Source organism: Esox lucius, chromosome 22, assembly GCF_011004845.1.
Source record: "Esox lucius isolate fEsoLuc1 chromosome 22, fEsoLuc1.pri, whole genome shotgun sequence".
Classification (NCBI taxonomy): Eukaryota; Metazoa; Chordata; class Actinopteri; order Esociformes; family Esocidae; genus Esox; species Esox lucius.
In genome coordinates, this window is record NC_047590.1 from 18,057,976 (window position 1) to 18,081,867 (window position 23,892).

The 23,892-nt window shown below is 45.7% G+C and overlaps 1 protein-coding gene across 3 annotated transcripts in view; it reads right to left on the minus strand.

Moving 5' to 3' along the window:
* The window catches only part of mgat5 (alpha-1,6-mannosylglycoprotein 6-beta-N-acetylglucosaminyltransferase), a 122,376-nt gene that overhangs the window by 30,027 nt on the left and 68,457 nt on the right, over positions 1 to 23,892 (minus strand). For all 3 annotated transcript variants that reach the window (XM_029116597.2, XM_029116598.2, XM_029116599.2), the window contains 7 exons: positions 23,286 to 23,375; positions 21,341 to 21,412; positions 19,292 to 19,453; positions 17,234 to 17,403; positions 16,111 to 16,245; positions 11,560 to 11,693; positions 501 to 634 (listed from right to left, as the gene is read on the minus strand). In XM_029116597.2, the coding sequence (XP_028972430.2) occupies positions 501 to 634; positions 11,560 to 11,693; positions 16,111 to 16,245; positions 17,234 to 17,403; positions 19,292 to 19,453; positions 21,341 to 21,412; positions 23,286 to 23,375 (897 nt within the window). The remainder of the gene's footprint in view (positions 1 to 500; positions 635 to 11,559; positions 11,694 to 16,110; positions 16,246 to 17,233; positions 17,404 to 19,291; positions 19,454 to 21,340; positions 21,413 to 23,285; positions 23,376 to 23,892) is intronic.

Below are 23,892 nucleotides of genomic sequence, written 5' to 3' on the forward strand. Positions count from 1 at the left end.
TATGCCTGACAAGAAAACATGTCTGTTTCCCTTAATGATGCTGAGAAGCTTAATAGTAAATGTTAACAGGGACTGTGGCAAGATACCAACTAAAAGAAATACATGTCTTAGAAAGTCAGACAGGAGAACACTGCCTTGTCGTATTAGGTTTTACCCTCAGTGCTGATTCAAAACAAAACCAGACAAAACCGGACAAAACGCTACCACTGCTCTGACCAGAGTCTATTCATTAAAGGAAATAATATAAGATATGCCACTCAACAGACACCTGTCCTTCAAACTGACTTCCAAATACAAATTTGACCTCAGGGACATCCAGATAACATCTAGATTGTGTCAAGGTCCCTTGGGCGTCCTTAGAACATCCTCTGTTTGCTGGATTAGAGTACAGGAAGTAAATCCAGATTAGATTTAGAGTAAATCCAGACATGAAACAAGCCAAAGCAGCACCTTAAAGACCTCCCACTATGCTAGGCAACAACTGGGCTAAAGTGGCTCACCTTCCAGAAGTTGTCCACCTTGCCATAAACCAGTGACTGGTTCTGCCGTTTGACTTCGTCAATGTGGCGGATGTCGCTGGCGTTCAGGTGCTGCTCGACCACAAAACCCAGGAAGCTGTTGTCTGGTGTATGGGCTGAGGGAAAAAAAACCAGAAGACACAAACGTCATTATACAGCTCAACTGGGATCACAATGACTAGAACTGTGAAGGGAGCCAGTTCATATGTGTAGAAAAACCAATGCAGAGCTGAGGTTGAAATTACTCTTGGTTTCACTGCGAGGAATACAAGACATGCTTTTCTCATGAGAGTGTATTCACTCCCTACTCTAAGTCTCTGGATGAGAGCGTCTGCTAAATTACTAAAATGTTAATTCGTTTTCACAAGTAGGAGTGGAAAGAGTACACTTTAAGGATCATGTTAACCAGCTTGCTGTGCTGTTCCACATAGGAATGCAGTGTTCCTAAATCAGGTTCATGTACCATAGAGATGCTCTTAACTCCTGCAGCCCCCACGGTGATGGGTGTTCGTGCCGTGCCTTGCATCGCTGTGTGACTCACTTGCTGCCCCCCCCCCACACCTGTATCTACAGCAGACTCATGAAAAAAAAACTGTAAGAGGATTTATAATGACATTTCTGGAAAGAAGAAAATGTCACATTGAATGTTAAGTGGTGATTCAACTTTCTGTGATTAGGGCTTTTGTATTCCATTTCATCATTGCAAAATGGCTGGTGGGACTGTAACTATGGGAACGAGCGAGGCAACAGGTCAGCATCGGGCAAGTGCCTCGATACCATCTGTTTATTAGAGATGAGGATGTCGCCCGTTTTCTCAGGAGACACAGGCAAACGAGAGGACATTAGAACAATTCAAGACTTGGATGGTCCAAATGGAGAAGAAAAAAAGCCCATCTGTCTAAAAGCCCATCCTAGTGTGCACAAGTTTAGTGGAGAGCAGTACATGCTGGTCCTATGGGCCAGGGTCAAAAGTAGCGCGCTATATAGGGAACAGTCTGCTACTTTTCATGCAAACAAGTTCCTCTCTGAAGGACTCTCCTGAAGTGCATTGTTCTTTCCCTTGTGGAAAAAGGCAACATGTTGGGACTTGCATGTATTTCCCAGAGACCAGTTTAGCCGCTGGACAACGCCCAGTTCACAGACGTGATTTACAACACGCTGCTTGGTGGAGCCTACTGCTTCATGTTAACAGCCATTGAAGAGGACTAGTAAATCGTGTGGGGAGCTGGAGGGGGAAAAAAAACAACACAGCTGCCATGATGGTGATAACAGTGGCCGGCCAACGCCAACGGAGAAGTGAGTGTGAGAGGGAGGAAGATGCCGTCGGTCTGGACAGCGTGGGCGGAAGAGGGACGTGTTTAGACAACGGGTGGTTAATCTGTCAACACGGCAGAGGGCATTCCTCAAGGGGACAGAAGCCTGAAACAATCCCCCTTATTCCTGATTCTGATTTACTGCATTATGTTGTATCAGAGCCTGTGGGAACCTTTTACCTCTAATGCCCTACTTTTGATCAAACACCTAGGCAGGCTTCAGTCAAAATACTAAAGTGAATAAGGGGTGTGTGACAGTGAGTGTGTGTTTGTCCAATGCGGCTGAACACTCAGAGAGACACTATATCCTGCATAGCCGTTGCTAAGAGATTCTTCACGATTCCAGGCTGTGTGTTACATTCAGATAGTTTTGAGAAACTACAAAGTATGCGGAAAGCAGATTTCTGACACATGCAACACACTAGAGACGCAGATTCCTCTCTCTTAGATACTTGATGCCGAAATTTCACTGCTCTGTGTTGCATCTTTATAGCGGGTTATTTCATAGATAATTAATGCTGGCTTTGTTGTAAAGCCAGGGTGATGAACCAAAATGTATCGACACGGACCATACTGACCTGTTATCACAAGCATTAATCTGATATTGTTCAATGTAATGACCAGTATTTTGTAGAAGAAAAGATTTACCCACAAATTAATTACTTTTGCTTATATGGGGTACTGTCAATGGGACAATATATTACTGTTATTCAAGCAAGTTATTGGCATTTGCATTGCCATCCCCAAATGTCAGATATACGGTCTCGTAATGTTACATCACCACAATGTCGAGATGAATAACAGCGGCCAATAACAAACCTGGTCTCTCTTAACCCACAGCTCTTTCTGGGTACCTGGTATCTGTTCCAAAACGGTTTGTGGGAACGTCCCTTACTGTTCCTCGACGCCAGCTGTCGGCGAAGGACGGACAAGCCTCTTCGAATTGAATCTTTTCCTAATTGTAATGGTGCAGTGGAGAAGGGAAGCTGTCATCCCTCAGTCTAAGTGGACGCGACAGGCTGCAGCCTGCGGAGAGATTTAGGGGGCCAAGCTGCATGGTGCCAGCCCAATCGACTCCAATCAGCCAGCCAAAACAGGACCCACGCCCAGGCTTCGCTCGCCACTCCATACTGGCAACACATACATAATGTCATTTGGGCGAAGTACTTTTTTTAATATATTTTTTAAGCAATAGAAGAGCTAAGGGGGGAAACAAATCTCAGAATAGCATGCTGTCACATGCTGGTGGGGCCAAGTGTTGCTGCTGGAGGAGATACTGTAAAACACCAAAGGTTCCCACATTGCTACTTAAAGTGCATGGGACCAGAAAACTGTAAAACAACAAAGAAAAAAGTTCCATAGTCGAAAAATAAATGCCAATTTTGTGAAAACCTAACCTACTGTACACAATAGTGTCAGTTTAAAAACAAATTAAGCCAATATGATTATTTGTGACCACGACTTCCGATATGCCGATTTGTGGGCCGCTCCACAACAGGAGGCGCGGACAGAGAGGAGGAGGAGGCGGTGGTGTTGTGAAAGCAAAACAACCCTTACTAATTACCGTGGGGTTAGTTGTACACACCCACACAGGGGCCCCACCAAACACACAAACAGGCGCTGTCAGGAAGCCTGCGTGTTGTTCATTCATTAGTGTCGTCAGGGAGGGGACGGAGGGGGGGCAGAATGGAGGTGGCGTTTAGTCATAATCGCCAGGACATGTGTGTCGGAGGGAGAGAGGGAGAGAAGACGGGAAACGGAGAGAGCTGAGGGAGGGAAAGAGAGACATGGTAAGGGAGTGAGACAAAAAGAGGGAGAGACCTGGGGGTAGAGACACAGATGGAGGGAGGGGGACAGATTGGGCCAGCTGGATGGAGAAACAGACACAGAGGTAAGGGGGAGAGGGACTTTTATTTTATGTGGACAGATCTGGGAGGAGAGAAAGAGCATTGTAGAGCGAGAGTTGGGGGAGAGAGCAGGAGGAGAGAGAGATGGATGAGAGAGAGCTGGAGGAGAGAGAGCTGGAGGAGAGAAAGAGAGAGACACTATAGAGACAAGAGAAAAAACAGAGACATGGCTATAGAGAAAGACAACAGAGAGGAAGAGGACGGAGAAAAAAAGGGAGAGGAAGAGATAGTAAAAGACAGAGAGGGAAACCGACAAAGCGAAGGCCTGACTCAGCACTATCAGTGAGTAGGAGGAGACACTCACAAAATGCACGCCGCCAAAGAGGCGCAGCCCAGGGCCCAGCCTTTCAAAGGGTCTCCATGTGGAGGTTGCCGCTCGGATAGGATTAAAAGCCCAGAAGTAGGATGAATAGACCGGGAGTCCCGATTCAAGTCAAGGATATATCAGTTCTATTCATTCCATTTTCCTATTCTACGCATTTAATCCTATCCGATAGGTGAAATCCAGTTAACTGGTGAAAAACTGGGCCCAGGGCAGCACCGGCACAAAGGAACAGGCTCGACTTGCTGTTTTTAATTAGAGAGGCATTAATTATACAGCGAGGATCGCTCCCTCTCTCCCTCTATCGCTCCCTCTCTCCCTCTGTCGCTCCCTCTCTCCCTCTGTCGCTCCCTCTCTCCCTCTGTCGCTCCCTCTCTCCCTCTATCGCTCCCTCTCTCCCTCTATCGCTCCCTCTCTCCCTCTCTCACTCTCTTAAAGTGGACAGTTCTCACCTGGTCACGGATCTGAACACTGTTTGAACATTGGTCTCCAGCCTAGAACACTTCATTTTCTTACTGGCGACAATCAACCCGAGAACGTTTTTTTTTTCCCTTTTTCCCTGGGAGCAGCAGGCTGTATATCCTAACGCCGACTATTCCAAACAAATCACTTATTTAGCTATCGGGTCTAGCACTTTGCGAGGTGCAAATTTGCTTAAGTAAGAGACCGGGAAAGACAAATCTGAAGTATTTTCATAAGAAGTGTTGGCATTAGTTCTTTCCGCAGAGAATACGGAGGCGGCCAGCCTACCCTACAGTTAACTCACAGCCATATACCACAGTGAAAAATGACTTTGTGATTTGTGTCAAAAGAACAGTGATGGACTTCTCATCGCATCCTCCACACACTTGGAAGTAAGAGGTCCTTGCCTTGCTTCCGCCAGCTGTTTCCATATAGGCCCGCCAATCAACAACTTTTGGAGGATTCATTAAAGACTTGGGCGTGTTACCAGAGGGTCAAAAACAACACCTAATATGGCCCAGAGAGGTACTTCCTGCTCCATATTTTAGAGGATAAACTTCAGAGGGGCCATGTCCATCAAATAAAGCCTAGGGTTTCAGGATGAAAAGTTAACTGGGCCCAAAAGTAGTGTACTACTTTAGAACAGGGCCTGATGGAAAAGCTCTTAGGACCCTGTCCATAGTGAACTATGTAGGGAAATAGGGTGACATTTGGTACCCATTCAAGCAGAGGAAGGGAAAGCAGCTGGTTCCTTCATTCTGTTGCATCTAATTTTGCTTGGCTTCTATCTTAACTCCTGGCTAAGGATGTATGAACACTTCACAGATTTTCATCTGGCCATGATTCATCATAATCAGATGTTTATTTCTGCCTCAATTATTAATTAGTAAAAAAAGGGAGACCACCATCTGCTTGTTGAGGAAATTAAGAAATTGCACTTTGGTCCTTTTCTGTGTGGCTGGCTTTTGTTGAATTGAAAAAAAATCTGGCATAAAACATTGTTCGATTCTACTCTTGCTAGGGCTTCTAGTGAAATGTCTTTAAAAAGAATATTGGCTGGAAAGAAAAAGAGGTCTCCTGATTGAACAAGGCAAAATATAGACTACAGAATGTATAGATCATTTTGGGCCGCTTGAGCTGATATTTTTATCCTTGACTATGCATAATCTGTCTGCAAAATTGACTCTTTGTGAAAGGGAAACTTCTAGAATTATATCAAACGAATACAATGTTATTGATGACTAATGACAATGCATTGTAACACAATCATAAAACCTCCGCAGGCCTTTGCTACTTCTCCCCGTGGTTAGAAAATCAGCTCTTCCATCAGAGAAAACAACACTGAGCAGAAATGACCTAAAGAAAATCAAACAAGCAGAGGAAACACAGAAGCAGAGGCTAGTAACCTGCATTTAGGCTGGTAAAGATAAACATAGTCTGCATTTTTCAGAGGGGAGTGTCCTTCTGACAACAACATCCCCCACCAAAAACCTTGCAACCCTCTGGATTACATGCCCTCCAAATCTCTGATTCATGATCAGGTCACCCTGTTTAATATGATTGAAAAGGGAGACCTGATCCAGGATCAGGAGTTCCCACAATAGCTTTCCCTGTGAGCTCTGGATGATGAAACGTCTAGGAAAATTGGGAACCTCTAGAACAGCACAGTGTTGTCTTGGGATTTGATTATGAATAACCTAAACGAAAAAGTCCACCAGAGATCTCACCTCACTACAGAACTCCCAAATCCATCCCAAACGGTGCCCTATTGCCTTGGCAGTGCAATCCTTTAGACCGGGTCACTGGCCTCGCACTATTTAGAAAATGGGGTAAGGCAGCATATAAAGAATTGGGACAGGCCCAGACCACAGAGTAACAGAATGCTAAGTTGTGTTCCAGCTGGTGCCGGAGTAGGATGGGGTGGGCTCACTAGATCTGATGATCCCTGTGCTTAATAACCTCAGAGACGGAAGGCCTGGAAATGGAAGTTGAAGAGCGTTCCAGCAGACCTCACCACTCACTCACACGTCTCTCTCTCAGACTCCCTCCCTCTACAGGACGGTGAAACAGAACCCATGATGGAGAGTCCACTTGGGCCTTCGGCACAGTCGATCAATCAAGCACTTGCCAACTGGAGGGATGTGACGCGGGGAAAACAAATCTCTTTCCCGTGTGAAGTCGGCGAGCAAAACGGGAGCCAAACCAATTGTCGATCTAACTGCAGACAATGGAAGGCCTGTTTATGATTTAGCTTCATTTGTACGTCGTACAAACGCTAACATTTAGATTATATTTATAATTTCTCTGAAAAGGTGATTAGTTACTATTTGCAGTAGTGTTGGACCAGGGGGGAAATGAGTACTAAGTATATAGGGCCCTAACATTTAGAGGGGCCCTCAAAATGTTTGAATCTTGAATAAAGAGGGTAGGGGCCCTCAGAGACTGCCTATGTACAGGGCCCAGAATTTTGTGCAACACCCCTGCATGTACAGTGGGGCAAAAAAGTATCAGTAAGACCACTGATAATCTCCCTCGATCCGGGGCTCCACGCAATATCTCACCCCGTGGGGTCAAAATGATCACAAGAACGGTGAGCAAAAATCCCAGAACCACACAGGGGGACCTAGAGAATGACCTGCAGAGAGCTGGGACCAAAGTAACAAAGGCTACCATCAGTAACACACTACGCCGCCAGAGACTGTCACGATTTTCGTGTGGTGTAGTGTTGGGTAAGGAACCAGGCGCAGGCATATCTCACGTTAGTCGGGTTTAATCAACAAACAAAACAACCGAACACGAACGGAAAACGAAACTAACGACTGAATGAAAATAAAGTGCGTGACAACGCGTCTTAACAAGAGATCTTCAAACAGTACATAATGTAACACTCACCACGAGACGAACTGACAATAACAATGATCCACAATGTGGGGAGCAGAGGGGAAACATTTAAACACATACAAATTAGTAGATGGGGAACTGGTGTGCATGATTAAGACATGTGACAAAGAACAAGTCCGGGATGCATTTGTGAGTGATGGGAAATTGAGAATATATGGCATGGTGGCGCTGCTGCTCACCGCACCATGACAGGGACTCAAATCCTGCAGTGCCAGATGTGTCCCCCTGCTTAAGCCAGTACATGTCCAGGCTCGTCTGAGGTTTGCTAGAAAGCATTTGGATGGTCCATTGGGAGAATGTCATATGGTCAGATGAAACCAATATAGAACTTTTTGGTAAAAACTCAAGTCGTTGTGTTTGGAGGAGAAAGAATGCTGAGTTGCATCCAAAGAACACCATACCTACTGTGAAGCATAGGGGTGGAAACATCATGCTTTGGGGCTGTTTTTCTGCAAAGGTACCAGGACGACTGATCCGTGTAAAGGAAAGAATGAATGGGGCCATGTATCATGAGATTTTGAGGGAAAACCTCCTTCCATCAGCAAGGGCATTGAAGATGAAACGTGGCTGGGTCTTTCAGCATGACAATGATCCCAAACACACCACCCGGGCAACGAAGGAGTGGCTTCATAAGAAGCATTTCAAGGTCCTGGAGTGGCCTAGCCAGTCACCAGATCTCAAACCAATAGAAAATCTTTGGAGGGAGTTGAAAGTCTGTGATGCCGAGCGACAGCCCCAAAACATCACTGCTCTAGAGGAGATCTGCATGGAGGAATGGGCCAAAATACCAGCAACAGTGTGTGAAAACCTTGTGAAGACTTACAGAAAACGTTTGACCTCTGTCATTGCCAACAAAGGGTATATAACAAAGTATTGAGATTAACTTTTGTTATTGACCAAATACTTATTTTCCACCATTATTTACCAATACATTTATTAAAAATCCTACAATGTGATTTTCTGGATTTTCTTGTCTCATTTTGTCTCTCATGGTTGAAGTGTACCTGTGATGAAAATTACAGGCCTCATCTTTTTAAGTGGGAGAACTTGCAGAATTAGAGGCTGACTAAATACTTTTTTGCCCCACCGTATGCTATCTAGTGATTACTTACATTAAATGGGGAAACTCATGGTTTCAATGTTTGCATTGTAATTGCAAAAAATTGCAATGATAAAGTGACTATAGTAAACTGACAGCCTCTCATTCTCACATTTTGTGGTGTCAGTGTCTCAGAGTTTCGGGCATTTAAAATCAGGACTTTACTTCTAATCTAAACACCGTAATCAACGTTTTTGAGGGGATCATTTTTTATGGCATGAATGAAAATTGGTTACGAAAGATCTTTGCCCCCCGGATATTTGATCATTCTTTATAAAACCGTTGAAGCTCTGTTATGTTCCTTGTGCTGCGTCGATGGATAGCAACGTTTACTTTTTATTGGATATAGGTTGGGACTGACTTGACCACTCAACAACATTTGCCCTTTTAACTCTTAGCCACTTGACTGGAGCTTAGGCTGTGTGCTTTCGATGGTTGTCATTCTGAATGGTAAAGATCCGTCCCAGATTCTTGTAGCAGGTTTTCCCTGATGATGAAACACGTTCCCATTCCATGCCACTGCCACTATCAATACATCTTTTCAGGCTTGGTGGTAAGGGCATATCTGGCTTATTGATTTTAGGTCCTGCATATCTGTGGCAAACATTCCCGCAATGATAAAAGGGATTCAGTTATACTGTAGTTAGATATTACTGTATTCTAGAAGTCTGCAATTCCCTGCCATTGGTGTTGTCGTTTGAGACGTGTTTACAGAATATCATGTGAAAAGCATGAAAGGTCCTGGTCGGAGAAGTCTTGTTAGACATTCTGTCTGAATCTTAATTCTCATACTCGTACCGCATACAAAAAGCATGTACCACGCCAGTGATGGCAAAGAATGTACTATTAAGCGTATTAAGCAAGTGTGCCACTATTGGGACATACTACCACGACATAAAACAGTATTAAAAATGAAACCCGTTGGTCGTTGTTAAAATGTGAGCATTGTAAGCAAACCAATTCTCTTCTGTTGAACGGGATTGTGGATAATATTGACCGAAAAGAGCAGACCATCCAAGCACTTTTGGCATTCTGTTTCCAGCCCTCTATGATGTGACATACTACTCATCTGACATAGTGTATAGTATGCATGGTATACAAACTGAGATTCAGTCTCTACACTCTTACATGTTGTCTCAATGTTGCAAATTATATTCAATCAGATTTACTTTTGGTTGACTTTAGCAATGACTGACCTTACTGTAGCTGGAAATACCATCTACACAACCAGTCTAGACTAGGGACTGTACCTGTCCAGAAGCCAGGAAACAAATCCCGTTGTGAACCTGAAAACATCAGAGGGAAGATTGTCCTTGGAACATTCTCTCTCGGGCTTAAAGTCTAGCCTCCAAGAAAGAACAAATAGATCTGAGACCAGGCTGTAAAATTCAACCTTTATGAAAATGTAATCTGACTGAATTAGACACATGCAACTGCTTGGTCTTGCTAGTCTTCCTGGATGGATTGGCCTGAAGTGTCTTTCCTTCTACTGTATCATTGGCCGGAGCCATATTCCTGTCTAGTCTCATTGGCCAGAGATGCTTTGCTCTCCCGTCTCATTGGCCAGATCCTGCCGCTTTCCCTTTACTGTCTCAGGAGCCCATTCCCTTGTCATGCCCCTTTACACAGTGATTTATGCAAGGCTACTTAATGGTAATAAATGGAGCCCAAGGCAGGGATCGATTTCCCAGTGGCGCCTTCTTTGTCTTAATGTCCTCTGTTACATCTTTAGTTTTAGGATGGGAAGCAAACCCAACCCTCTTCAGTTAACACTATTGAAAAGAACTGTTTGGTTTGCATATTATTTAAGCCCCTTTGTTGTCAAGCGGCTTCAAGGAGGGTATACAGTGACTTCCCATAAGCCCGCAAACAGGGAGTCGTAACAACCGAACAGGAAACAATGAACAATACTTTGGGGAACAGGGATAAGGTGCATGTTTGTCCTTGGGCAAAGGTGGCAGACACAAATCCGGCATGGCCGACGCGCCCAAATGTATCCGTGTTTGGTTTCGGCCCGTGGTGTAGCCGGCGTGCGTTCCATTCGCTGCAGATATCATCTAACCCTCACAGCTAGTGAACCGGACGAGTTGAAAAGCCCTGTGTTGCCTGAGAATGTCATGCTCTCTCCGGCACACAATGGACCCATTGAGCCTGGTCTGCTATTCCAACCTGACTTGAGCCACGCCAGTGAAACTGAGACCCGAGGAAGGTACTCATTCATTCAGGGTAACGTTTTGCTGTCAATCAGCTATTAAGGAAAAGGTTAACGTCCCCCTTACGGGGTGGTGGACTCGGCCTTCATCACCCTGTGTTGGGATCATTAGGGCACATAAGCAGATGCATTGTTTAACGTGTTTTGCAAAGGTTTATTCCCCAGCCCCAGTCGTTGCTGCAAAGGGGAAAGTGAACGTACATGGTGAAAAAAGGGTTTAGTTTAGGGTAACAGGGTAGCGTAGTGGTCCACAGTGTTGAGCCACAACCAAACTGGTTTGCTGGACGTTGGTTCTAATCCCCAAGCCGACAAAGAAGAAAAACTTCTGTCTCTGAGAAAAGGTTCTACCTTAAATATTGATGTTTCCTACACATATTTACATTTTAAAATAACAGGGGAAACAATTCATTAAACATGAATTGTAAGAAATTCAAACAGGAAACAAAAACGTGTTTTATTAGAAAAATATTGGTCTGCTTTCCCTGTTTCAGAGCATTATTCTTGTGCTTGCTGTCAAATAGGCACATCTCGCTCATTAAGAATGAGCCGGGTATGTATATATGAGTAAATTGGGATATGGGAGTACATAAAATAGATAGCTTCAAGGAATATGGAAGTGTATCTAAGCAAATGGGTTTTCCATAGCTAGGACTGACAAAAACAGTTTAATCCAAACAGTTTCTTCACCGTGAAAGATGTAAACCTGAGTTCACAGTCAATCACTGTCAGGTTAATGCCTTTCCCCCTTTCGTAATAAGGTTAGGAGTGAGAAAGGGGAAGAAACTGATCCAAGATCAGCACCCCAGAGCCATGCGTTCTACTTACGGAACATGGTGTTGAACTGCTGGGGGTTGAGGTTCCACTTGCCCCAAGGTGTCTTGTGGCCCTTGGACTGGGCATAGTGGGCATGGTTGAACTCGGGCTCTGTGCCGAAGGAATCCAAGACCCGCAACATGCACCTGTAACACAAACGCACACCGAACATTCAGAGGTTAGCATATACCTTCAGCCTAGAAGTTCCAGAATGATTCCCTTAACCCGGGGAAGCTGACAAATCTGTTGTGTTTTTGAACTAAAGTAAATCCCAATTGGTTTCCAGCACCAAGCACCTCTCCAATCCATTTGGATTTAGCGTGCCGCTGACGTCTAAAACAATGGAAAACATGCCAAACATTAAGTGAGCATGCACTCATCTCAATGTCCATTTGTAATATGTACTGCATTAGAGCATTAACAGACACTTCCAGCTGTTGATATTAAATAATAATGCGTATCTTTAGACAGCCTGGCTACAGCCAGACAGTACACCCAATGGAGAGCTTCCTGCCGATCAGACCAAATGCTTAAAGGTTACCAAGGATGACTAATTTTGATCATCAGAGAAAGTATGTGATGTGGAATGGCATGACACACTCGTGACATTTTCTCTTTCGCCCTCTCATCTCTGTCCCCTCATCGCCCTCCCCCGCTCTTCACTCTATCTCTTTTGTCCATCTGGTTCTCTGAGGCGAGCACCATCGCTCTTTCTGTCACCCTCTTTCAGCCTCTGACACATGCCTTCTCAGATAATAAGATCTGTCCGAAATGTCTGACGCCTAAAAATAGACGCCTGTGCGCCGTCATGATTCCTTTCTATCTTTAATCCTTCCCGACAGAGTCCCGCATAGTTTGACTGACTCGTGGCGGGCTGGAAGTGTTATAATGAGCATTCACCAAATTGATTATGAGCCAGGAGTACCAAAGGGGCCCACAAAGCCCTGACAGCACTTCTGACCAGGCAGATGTTTCACAGGCAGTGTGTGTGTGTGTGTGTGTGTGTGTGTATGTGCGTGCGTGCGTGCGCGTGCAAGAGAGGATGTATGAACGTCTGAGTCACAGATGCTCAGTTTAGGTTTCAAGCCTCTACATGCAAATCTGTTTGTTTTTAGATGCTTCAGTATGCTTGGACACTGCAAAACGTTAAAAGTAGATGAGAAAGAAATACTGCAAGGGGGAAGAGGGAGGAAACGAGAGAAAGACAGAGAGCTTGCCAGGGACCTCACACAATGATATTTTCACAACACTTAGGTGCTGATACAAATTGATGGCGTCTGTCTTGATTCTATTTGTACTTTCATTTGATACAGTGATCGTATTGCCATTTGACATTCCAAACCACTGCTCACCGTATGCCTGCTGTGGACGGACAAGAGAGAGAATGTGTTTTGATCAGCCACTGGCATGAGTGCTGAAAGAAACTAGCTCCCTGCTAAAAAAAAAAAGAAAGAGGACAAGCTGTGAAGAAAGGAAAAAAACGGATGTTGTGATGCAGTTTGATGCAGCCGACTAGCGGGAAAATGTATTGTCCAGTTTCAATTTGTTCTCGTCTGACCCTGATCCTTGTGAAACGGACCAGAAAGAGCTGTCGAAAATCATACAGGGTTCAGATCAGCAGCAATGTGTAGAGTCGGTAGGGTCCAGCTCAAGGTGTCAGGTATGTGTCTGTAGGACCGGCTGAAACGACAGCCAATCGTAGCCAATCACAGATACACCAAGTGCAGCGAGGACCAGAGTCAGGAAGTTACGTGGAGACAGTTCGAGAACGAGGGAGACATAGATAGACTGATACAAGAAGCCATACAGGAAGAAGTGAGTGATTGTGCAGAAATGAGACAGGAGGGAGGACAATACAAAAACGCAGCCATCACTCATTCGACAGCCAGAAATGCCGCTGAGCCGCTTCGCTTCCGATCGTTGGCTTTGGCTACATCCAGGGAAACGCTAAAACGGCCTCCCCCCGAGGCTCCGGCTGTATCCCACGCCGCGGCCCAGTCTCCTATCCAATACGGTGCACTAGGAACACACAAACAGGGTCCCGTTTGGGACGGGGCGTCAGATTTTAAACGGAAAGTGGATACCCCGAAAAGGTCAGAGGCAATGAAAAACACGTTCATCGGCGAGAAAATGTCACACTTGCGCTATACTGTGCATCGCATAACGAAATAGCGCTAGCGAGCAGTTCGCTTTGATTAGCATTTGGGTATAACCCATGAATAATGTAGAGCGTCGCAGACTCAAATGTCAACTTCACTGTACCCTCCACCCATAGGGATCTGGCTCAAAGTAGGACACTACTTGGGAAACAGGGTGTCATTTAGGAGGATGAGAGCAACAAGCGGCGCCAGGACTCCGAGGCATTTCCCTCCTCTGTGACAAATGAAGTTTGAAGAAGATTAGGACAGATTCACAAAGAAACTTCTGTTACTCGACAGGCACTGAGGCGAGAGACACAAACACGCTCTCCCTCCTCTCAGAAAGTCGGGGAAATGAAAGATGCTTAAGGGGAGGAGGATATAGGAGGAGGTGGGATGCAGGACGGGAAGTGGGTGAGAAGAACCTAAACGAGACAGGGTTAGATAATGGGCAAGACCAAAACGATTTGGCAAGCTTTCAAGTCGAGACGCACATTCGCTCCGACAGACAGTTTGTCTGACAGGGCCGTGAAACTGCGGCATCTTCTTACATTCCTGACAGCTCACATCAAGAAACCAACAGTCTGAAAGTGGCCAAATGCACAGTACACGTCTCCACCAACAGAACAGAATGAATCAATTCACAAGAAGGCTAGATCCTGCATTACGATCAGTCTGTAAGACCCTGCATTACGACCAGTCTGTAGGACCCTGCATTACGACCAGTCTGTAGGACCCTGCATTACGACCAGTCTGTAGGACCCTGCATTACGACCAGTCTGTAGGACCCTGCATTACGACCAGTCTGTAAGACCCTGCATTACGACCAGTCTGTAAGACCCTGCATTATGACCAGTCTGTAAGACCCTGCATTACAACCAGTCGGTAAGATCCTGCATTACGACCAGTCGATAAGATCCTGCATTACGACCAGTTGGTAAGATCCTGCATTATGACCAGTCGGTAAGATCCTGCATTACGACCAGTCTGTAAGACCCTGCATTACGACCAGTCTGTAAGATCCTGCATTACGACCAGTCTGTAAGATCCTGCATTACGACCAGTCTGTAAGACCCTGCATTACGACCAGTCTGTAAGATCCTGCATTACGACCAGTCTGTAAGACCCTGCATTATGACCAGTCTGTAAGATCCTGCATTATGACCAGTCTGTAAGATCCTGCATTATGACCAGTCTGTAAGAAAGTTGAATATGTGCCCAAAATGACACCCAACTCCCTATATAGTGCATTTCTTTCAACCGCGACCCATGTTTTTTTTTTTTTCTAAGCTAATGCATTATAATAGGAAATAGACAGGTATTTCGACCACTGAGTAGTTTTTTGTCCGTGCAAGATGAAATGGGATCAAACATCAAGTGTGGACACAGAGGGAGGACATCTTGGGGCTATTATGGAGCCGTTCTGGTTGTTTTCTCCAAACAACCTCCAACCACACTGATGGATGCCCCAAACCCGAAAAGGGTCAGTTTCTGACCATCCAATCAGTCGAACAGAGGGCACAAGCTCACACACACACAGAACAGAGGATGAAAACCGAAAAATAGTCACAGCAATGCAAGCTTCTGCTTTGAGAGTTTGGACATTGTGTCATGGATCTACGGTTTGGAAACACACTCGCTTGTTAAGGAGCCTCTTCTGAGACCTTAAAACTTCAGCTAGGTTGTAAAAACAGGATCTTGGTATAGATGGGCCTGAAACCAAATCCAATCTGAGCCCTAAGTTACACAGCAAAAAAAGTCTACGAAAATTCAACTATTTTTGAGGAGATATTTGCTTGATTTAAGTGAATTTATCTGCCGATGGAACAAAACAAATGACTTGACATTCAAGACATAGTTTCTAAAACCAAGAGGTATTATCTAATACAACTTTAGCTTGTTAAGAAAGTTTTATCTTATTTTAAGGATGGTTACATTTTAACCTGAAAACAAGATAAATATACTTGATAAGAAATACATTTCTTGCGGTGTACCCTTGGGCATGGCTCTTCTCTAATTGTTGTAGGGCTGCTGTCCATAATAGTCAGTGCTGGACTCTGACTCCTCTCTCCCAGGTTGTCTCAGGAGAAGATGGGATATGCCCGGAAAGAAACTTGTTTGTGGAACAGTTGTATTTGACATTTGAATTATGATGTTCATGTTAACAGGCGTAAGTGAACACAGAAACACAGGCAGAGAACCAGTTTAAAATATGGGTTAGCACAATTTCCCTGCATATCGTCACTAATAGGGAAGTGAGAGATCGGGTGAAAGACAGCCAGAGATGCACAGAATGTGAGAGAGGGAGAAAGACAGAGAGAGAGAAGGATAGAGCAATGGATGGATGGGTAGATTGATAAAGACAGAGAGAGAGGTTGAGAGACAGAGACAGACAGACGTGGAGCTGGAGACAAGGAGTACTTACTGGTAGTGGACCCAGGAGGGACCCAGCGTCTTCTTGAACTGGGTCAGGCCCACGATGTCGATGTAAATGAGCTCCACCACCTTATCGCCCTGTGTGGGGCAGCTGGACTTGTTCCCCATCACCCTCCTCATGATCCTGAAGCAGAGGGAAGGGAGTGGGCTTAGCTGGGCCACCCTGGGTTTATCCGAAATGGCAGCGAATTAAGGCTCTGGACTAAATGAGTGCCCTTTATAGGGAATAGAGCACCATTTGAGACATGAGAAACAGAACTGTTTCAGCAAAAAAAGGTAATGCGCTAATGGGTTAAGAAGTTAGCTTTGAGAGACAGATCATCAGGAGGCAGAGTGAGTGGGTCTGCTACTATTGGAAATGATGTTGTTTGTGGCTTTAAAATACACTGGCTTTAAAATACTTTGGCAGCGAGAAACCAAACCCGTCTGCTTAAATGGAGCTAACGGAATCTGGTCTGACACAAATGTCCTGTATTTTTATTTATTTTTTCATAATATATTAATATTAAATTCAAATTATCCAGCTGGGCTCTAACTGGTTGGTAGCTCAGATGCTAAGAAAGCAAATGTGCAACCGTAAAGGATGCCAGTTCAAATCAAATCCAGGCTGGGATCAGGAAAAAAGGACGGAATTGACCTGCTAACTAGAGGGTGGCTGGGTTTATATCCTAAAGTCATTATCCTTCAGAAACTAGCAGGCCAACATGTAACACTACGTCCCTTTTGCCCCCTCATTCCATAACTGACCTTGAAGAGGTGATGCCTTGAGCTGTATCAAGCATCTCATAGAGGGAGTGCTGACATATGATCAGTTTTTCCTTTGAGAAAGCAATTAAATAAGATTACATGGACAGAGTGGACCTAATCCAAGATCAGCACTGTTGATCTCCAATAAGATTTGTTGAGTAAAAAATGCTCTTGATCATTTAACATCGGAAAAACATTCTGAACGGCTTTGCTATGGTGCACTCTACCAAAACACCCAGAGGTGGGTACGTGCGCGCACGCACGCACGCGCACACGCACGCACGCACTCTCTTAAGGATTTCGCCTTGTGTACATTATTCATAGGACAGGTATTAACTCAAAACGAGAGCGCTCTGTGGACTCACTCTTTAAGTTCGGCCAGGGAGGCGGAGATGCGCACGTCGTGGCCAAGCAGGTAGAGGGTGGTGATGAGGTCGCTCCATTGGACCAGCTCCCCCAGGGGCCCGCCACTGAAGGCATTCTCCGCAATCTTGAAGCCCGACTCCTTGGTCAACAGGCCCAGGTGTACCAGGATCTGAAGGGAAAGGGGGGCGTGACGGTCAGTTGGTTCGAGCACGGCGCTAGCTACACCGGCGTTTCAATTTCGGCTTCCGCCAGGGTAATAAACTTAAGAATATGCAAATGGGTTACATCAATAAAATGAAATACAGTGATGCAATAGTGTGAAACCTTTTTAGGACAACCCCTTCGCAAAACCATTTGTCTTTAGCTTCCATGAGTCTGTGTCTTTATGCTCTTGAAGAAATTATCAACAGTTAACAGCATTAAATCCATTGGCAATTCAACAGGTGCTGAAAATGTAATGAGCCATTTTCTGCATTCAAATGGCATGCTCATTTCAAATCCCGGAGTTCAACATACTGTAGCAGAATGTACAGTATATCAAAGTCACACTCCACCGAAGACAGATTATGTTATTAACGAGAGTCTCCTTCAATTCACCGAGGGAGCACACTGATCCACAGGAATGAATCCAATAATATAAGATTCCGGGTTTTTCTATGAAGGTCCTGACACACTTTCAGCTCCCGGGTTAGCCCGCCACGGACACCGTCCCAATCGGCACTCTGTTCCCCCGAATAGTGCACTGCTTTTGACCAGGGCCCAAGGTGGGGCCCTAAGATGGGTCTAGGGTGCCAATTGGGAAGCGGGCAGAGTCACCAGGGGGCATTGTTCAGGGATTAATGGGTGGAAGGGATTATGACTGTAATAAAATAAAGCCAACCTTGGTACAGAACATGGCTACGGCTGCATCGCATTCACAGTGAGCACTTTTGTGAACACAGGGTAAAATGGAAAAAGAATGCAATAGGGTGGAAACAGGGTGACATTTGGAACTAAATGGTGTCATTTGGCACTAATATGGAAATGAAGGAGTCATGTTGACTCTTTAAAAAAGTAGTTCACACGTTAATACTCGTACCCTCATTTTGACTGTTCATGTCCGAAAGTGTTTTCTTTTTTGTTTGATGCTTTTTTTACCAGAGGACGTTGGCTCTTTCTGATTGACTATTCATTTTCTACACAGTGAAATAATTAAGTGTCTTAGCAAAATTAAACACAAACCAGCTCAAATTATATAAGAATCTCATTTGATCTCCTTCAGCATTGAATCTTTCGGAGAGAAAAAAAACTACAGTCCCATAAACCCTATTTGTATCTTTTTGTAGTTGTTATAAAACACGATTATTCAAATATGGCTTTATGGCACAAGAGGTAAAACTTAATAAAACAAAATCAATGCAGCAACATCCAGAGTAAGATTTTCATGCTGTTGTACTTTAAGTTGGTTTGAAGTGTTTGGCAACATTTTATAACACGCTTCAACACATTTTCATAATGCAAGTCATACATCACACTATTCTTCCCTTCATAGATTTACCATTTACACTGTAAAAAAACGTTGCTTCCCCCACAGCTCTCAGATATGGGATCGCCCTCCTCGGTCCCTGCCCAGAGCTTTGTCATGGTTGGGGCTGTATCCTGACCACCCACACTTTTAAGTGAACAGTTGTGTACATCTACACCAATCATGTGCTCTGAAATCCATTCTAGAGGGCGAGTGCGCCGGAAAATGGGTGTATTGGGTGTAGAAGACTCAAAAAGGACTACGGCAAAGGACCCAAAGGACTACGGCACTCACCATGCGAGCGCCGGTTGAAAGTAGAGTCTAAGAGAGCAGGTGTGGGTGAATCATTTACATTGTCCTAGAGACCAATAAGGAACTAAAGCTTACATAATGAATCATGCGGGCCAAGGAGATCCAGAGGTTGAGGTCTGAGTGCACTATGATGGGGTTGAGGTCTGAGTGCACTATGATGTACTGATCATACGAGTGTGCGTGTGTGCATGCGTGGGGGATGGAGTGCGCGTGAGGGGTACTCGAGGCGTGTGCGGTCTACCTTCTTCCTCTTCCGTTTGGCCAGGTTCTGCTTGGTGGCCAGTCCTCGGATGGCGCTGATCCAGGGCTCCTCCATGCGCTTGATGCGGAGCATCATCCAGCGGAACTCCTCCCGCCGGGACATGACTCGGTACAGCTCATCGAAGCTCGTTCGGATCTCCGTCTGTGGAAACACAATTGGAACGCCCCCATTCCTTAGGCATTATGGCTTAACCCTCCTCCGTAGCTTACCCAATGGAAGGAGAACATAAGCCTCTGAAGAGAGGCGGGCAGACATTATGTTTTTTTTTCGTATCGCCGGAAGCACCAGGTGAGGGGAACCATTCCATTGTCGCTGGTGTAAAATCTCCACCCACCCGGGGCGCATGGAGAGGAACAACAACCGAGCCCAAATCGTGTTAGTTGCGATCATTTCCAGCAGGGAGAGGCGGAGAATCGCTGATCGTTATCACGTTATCATCAGCAATGGAGGACGGAAGGTGATTTCTAGATCTGTGATTCTCTCTGCGCCCGTCAAACTGCCATGTAGCCTCTCGGACACGCTGTTCAAACGCATCGATTCACAAGGAGAAGGGATTAGTCAAAGCACACAAGCTAACAAGAGGCTTCCCATCAACGCCAACACTTGAACGGAGAAGGGCCATGTTTGGCCTGGCACTCTTTGCATTACGAAGACATATGGCTGCTTACTGAATGCTGGCAATGCAGCGATACCGATCAAAACATTTCTCAGCTTCTCCCGGGTCAATACACTAGAACACCTTTTTTCACAGCCGCTCCGGGTGAGATGTGGACCTGTTTGCCATTAACAGCTGCTGGCGCTGGGGAATCAACGCTCTAACTATGCTCTAGTAATGCTGTAACAACGCTCTGGAAGCGTATTATAATTCCTCAATGGGACAGGAAATCATTGGGAGCCAAACTCTGGGCCGGCATTCTAAATGCCATCCTATTCCCTACATAGTGCACGGCATGCGACCAAAAGTAGTGGACCAAATCGGAAAATAGGGGGGCACTTGCAAACCGGGCAAAATTAAAATCAGAATTGCTGTCGACGTGGATCTCAAAAACAAAAGGCTCACTGGTGTTGATGAAACCAGAGGGGGGGGGCGGTGTGCAAAGAGTATTATTTTTGGACTCATTGCATTATCCATAACCGCTAGCGAAATAATACATAAACCCAATAACAAGGAGCACTGCCCGGAGCTCCAAGCCCAGGGAGATTTGAGCCCAGTTCCCGTTGGCATGGCGACAGACGTCGTGGAAAAAAGATTCTCTCTCTAGTCAGTCACAAACGTAATCGCCTGAGAGACTCTACTGTTTAGAGTGTGTGTGCGCGTGTGTGTGTCAGTCAGTCAGGGTTGGCTCGACCTAGGGGAACTGTAATTGCACTGGATTCAATTCAACTTCCTGTCACTCAGGCTATAACCTGTGTGAGGTGTGTCCAGTTCCGTTCTAAGTCATCAGCTGAATGGGAGTTAATCCCAGAAATCTGAATTCAGCCCAAAACAGGTGTGTTTTAACCTAAATGCACTAACATTGCTTCAACCTAGTTTAGAAATGTTTTTGCTATAAGACAAGCAGACAAGGTCACTTACGGAAGAGCACATACATTAAACTCTAGAACCAATTCAATGCCCTTGTGACTCTGCTTTTGTCAAAGTATGTGCCAGCCAGTCCTGAGCTGTGACAACAAACAGGACTGTCCGGGTTTGTTGGGTGTTTCAGCGAGGGAAGGGTGGCATTTAAAATGCTCTAATCATATTGTCTTTTTCCCCACTATCGTGCCAGAACGAACCAAAAAGTGTCGCCTAGAATGGATTCATTTTCTGTCCTTCGTAGCGAGCTTCCGGTGACGTTTGCTCAGCGTGACTCGGCACCTGTGACTCGGCAGCTGTGACTCGGCTGCTGTGACTCGGCTGCTGTGACTCGGCTGCTGTGACTCGGCTGCTGTGACTCGGCTGCTGTGACTCGGCTGCTGTGACTCGGCTGCTGTGACTCGGCTGCTGTGACTCTGCAGCGCGGAAATCCCTTCAGCTCAGACACTCACCTGGGCCCTCCGGTCGGCCTCGTCGTTTAATGTCTTAGTCCTCCACGGCAGGCGTGGGCACCAGTTCTCCACCTGAAACGACATGAACATGGGTATGTACGGAAAACGTGACAAGCATTTCATCTGGGGCCCCGGCCTGACTCCCAAACGGCACCACATTGGAATCAGGGTGCCAGTCGGGACGCAGAATAAGTGGTGTATCCGGCGATCGTTAGGGCGGTAATTGTTTCAGCGTGAAAGCAGATGTCGTGCTGACAGAGGCCTGGCTGGATTTGTTCTCACTTCAGAGGTTCTGGGGAAGAGGCGGCGGGTGTTTGATGCAGACGGAAATATTCGGCCCAGCCGGTCTCAATGTTGAGCGCAGACAAGGAGATTGAAACCGATGTCTGAGACTAGCGCCATCTGGCCCCATCCTACTCCGGCGCGGCCCTGTTTTCTATATAGAGCTCTACTTTCAATGGCAGTGGCCTGGGGCGCAGGGCTTCAGGATCTGGACAGGAGCTGTGTTCTAAATAGTGGATAGGCTGCCATTTTGACAAACCGCTAAATCGATCAAAAAAGCCCCAACCTCATTCCGTCACTGGGCCAGTGGATCCTGGTACAATACAACTGGTCCATAAAATGGCGGTCAGGGTTATATCTATGATATGTGACGACCCCACTGTTTGGCCCATCCATCTGGCTGTCCCCTCCGGGCATGGGAAATGAAGCTACATCCAAAACGGCACCCTCTTTCCTTTCAAGTGTACTAATGCCCCATGTCCCCCGGTCCAAACTAGGAAATAGGCTGCCATTTCAGACACGAACACGCTCAGTCAGGAGCGTTGGCGTTTGAGACCTTTAATAACGGCCATTAATCACTTGGGTGTTTGCTTTTCTGAACCCCCTCCGCGAGAGGTTAAGGATATGATCGACAACTATAAATTAAACATAAACACCCATAAGCGCGCGCGTGTGTGTGATCATGCTGGGACCATTGTGTGCGCACGTCCATAAGTCTCAGACAGAATTCAACTGAGAATGAGGCAGGGAAAGAGCGGAGCTGATACGGTATGGAAATGCATGCATATCGCCATGGTGATAGTGGGTCACGTGACTCAGTCTAGGGTGCAGTAGAATGTTTCGGGTGAGAGGTGTCTCACTGCAATGAGCTTCCACCAGCTGCATACCAATGGTACACTATTCCCCGGGGTTTACTCTGTTTGGAGCCCTATGGGGGAGGCTCTTGTCTAAAGCAGTGCACCAGATATTAAATAGGGTGCAGTTCAGGACATCCGTTGGTTCCCCTGATGCATTTGTGCTCGTCAATGCCATAGAAATTTTCCAGTGAAGTTAAATGACATGGTAATGTACTTCCCCCAAGCACGATCACGACCGGTACAATATTTAATTGCTGTTGTATCTGAGCAGGGATCCATTTTCAGGCATTTAAAAAACAAACAAAGAAAGATTCAAGGACTTGAGTTCAATTAAAGCTCCGGTTCAGCCATTAATTAGCAATGAGCTTCTCACTGACCGTCACTGGACCAGCCTTAATTTGCAAGTCCTACAAGGCAAGCTGGCATTTCATCTCAGGTGCTGTGCCTTGCACGCTACACCATGTTTCCATATCAGCTCTTATGAAAAATGAAACGCCGTAGGACAGTTCACAAGGAAACAGCTCTGTCGGGGAAAACGCGCTGAGATGCAGTGGCTAAATATGTAAAGAGCAGTGGCGTCCCGCGTCCCGCTGGCTTTGTTTACACTCAATTTCAAGGAGTCGATTTAACCACGACGTAGACGGTGTCCGCACATCATGTGCACACACATATACACACAACCAAACAGACAGTCAGACAGACACACAAAAAGACCCCCAGAGCCCCGCACACTAATACACACAACCAAACAGACAGTCAGACAGACACACAAAAAGACCCCCAGAGCCCCACCCACTAATACACACCTCGCTGAGATAGATGAAGAAGGAGCAGGTGGAACCGTCCACGCCATAGTTACTGTAGCATGAGTCCGACCGCCACATATCCTTCATCCACTGAGGAAGAAGAGTCGATTAGGACCGAACATATTAAACATATAGTAGAAACATAAACCTAAGCATAGAACTAAGACATTACGAGGTCATTGTCAGTATAACCAAGTTGTAAGAATGCTGTTGTTGTTTCTCTCTCTTTTTGGCCTTAGTTGTGGTAATATAAAAACAGAAGACTCGCAGAAGTCACCTTGGTGAATTTAACTTAAACACATTTGTTTTTATAATTATGCTCGGGCCCACCTACAAAACTGCTCTGACAAAAACCAGCTGAACAGCGATTCCCGCCCCTGGGGTTGACAATTCTGCCTCGGCTTCCCATCCACAGGTGCAGACACTGAAAGAGCAGGAGCTCTGAGCTAGCTACTTCTGACAGCGGAGACATCCATCCAAGAAACAGAACCAGGGAAAACACTGATGACAAAGTGACTGGAAAGCGAACATGACCACAAAGCCACCTGTCATGTAGTAAAAAAATAACAAAAAAACATCTTGGGGTTGCCAGCACCATTCTCTTAAC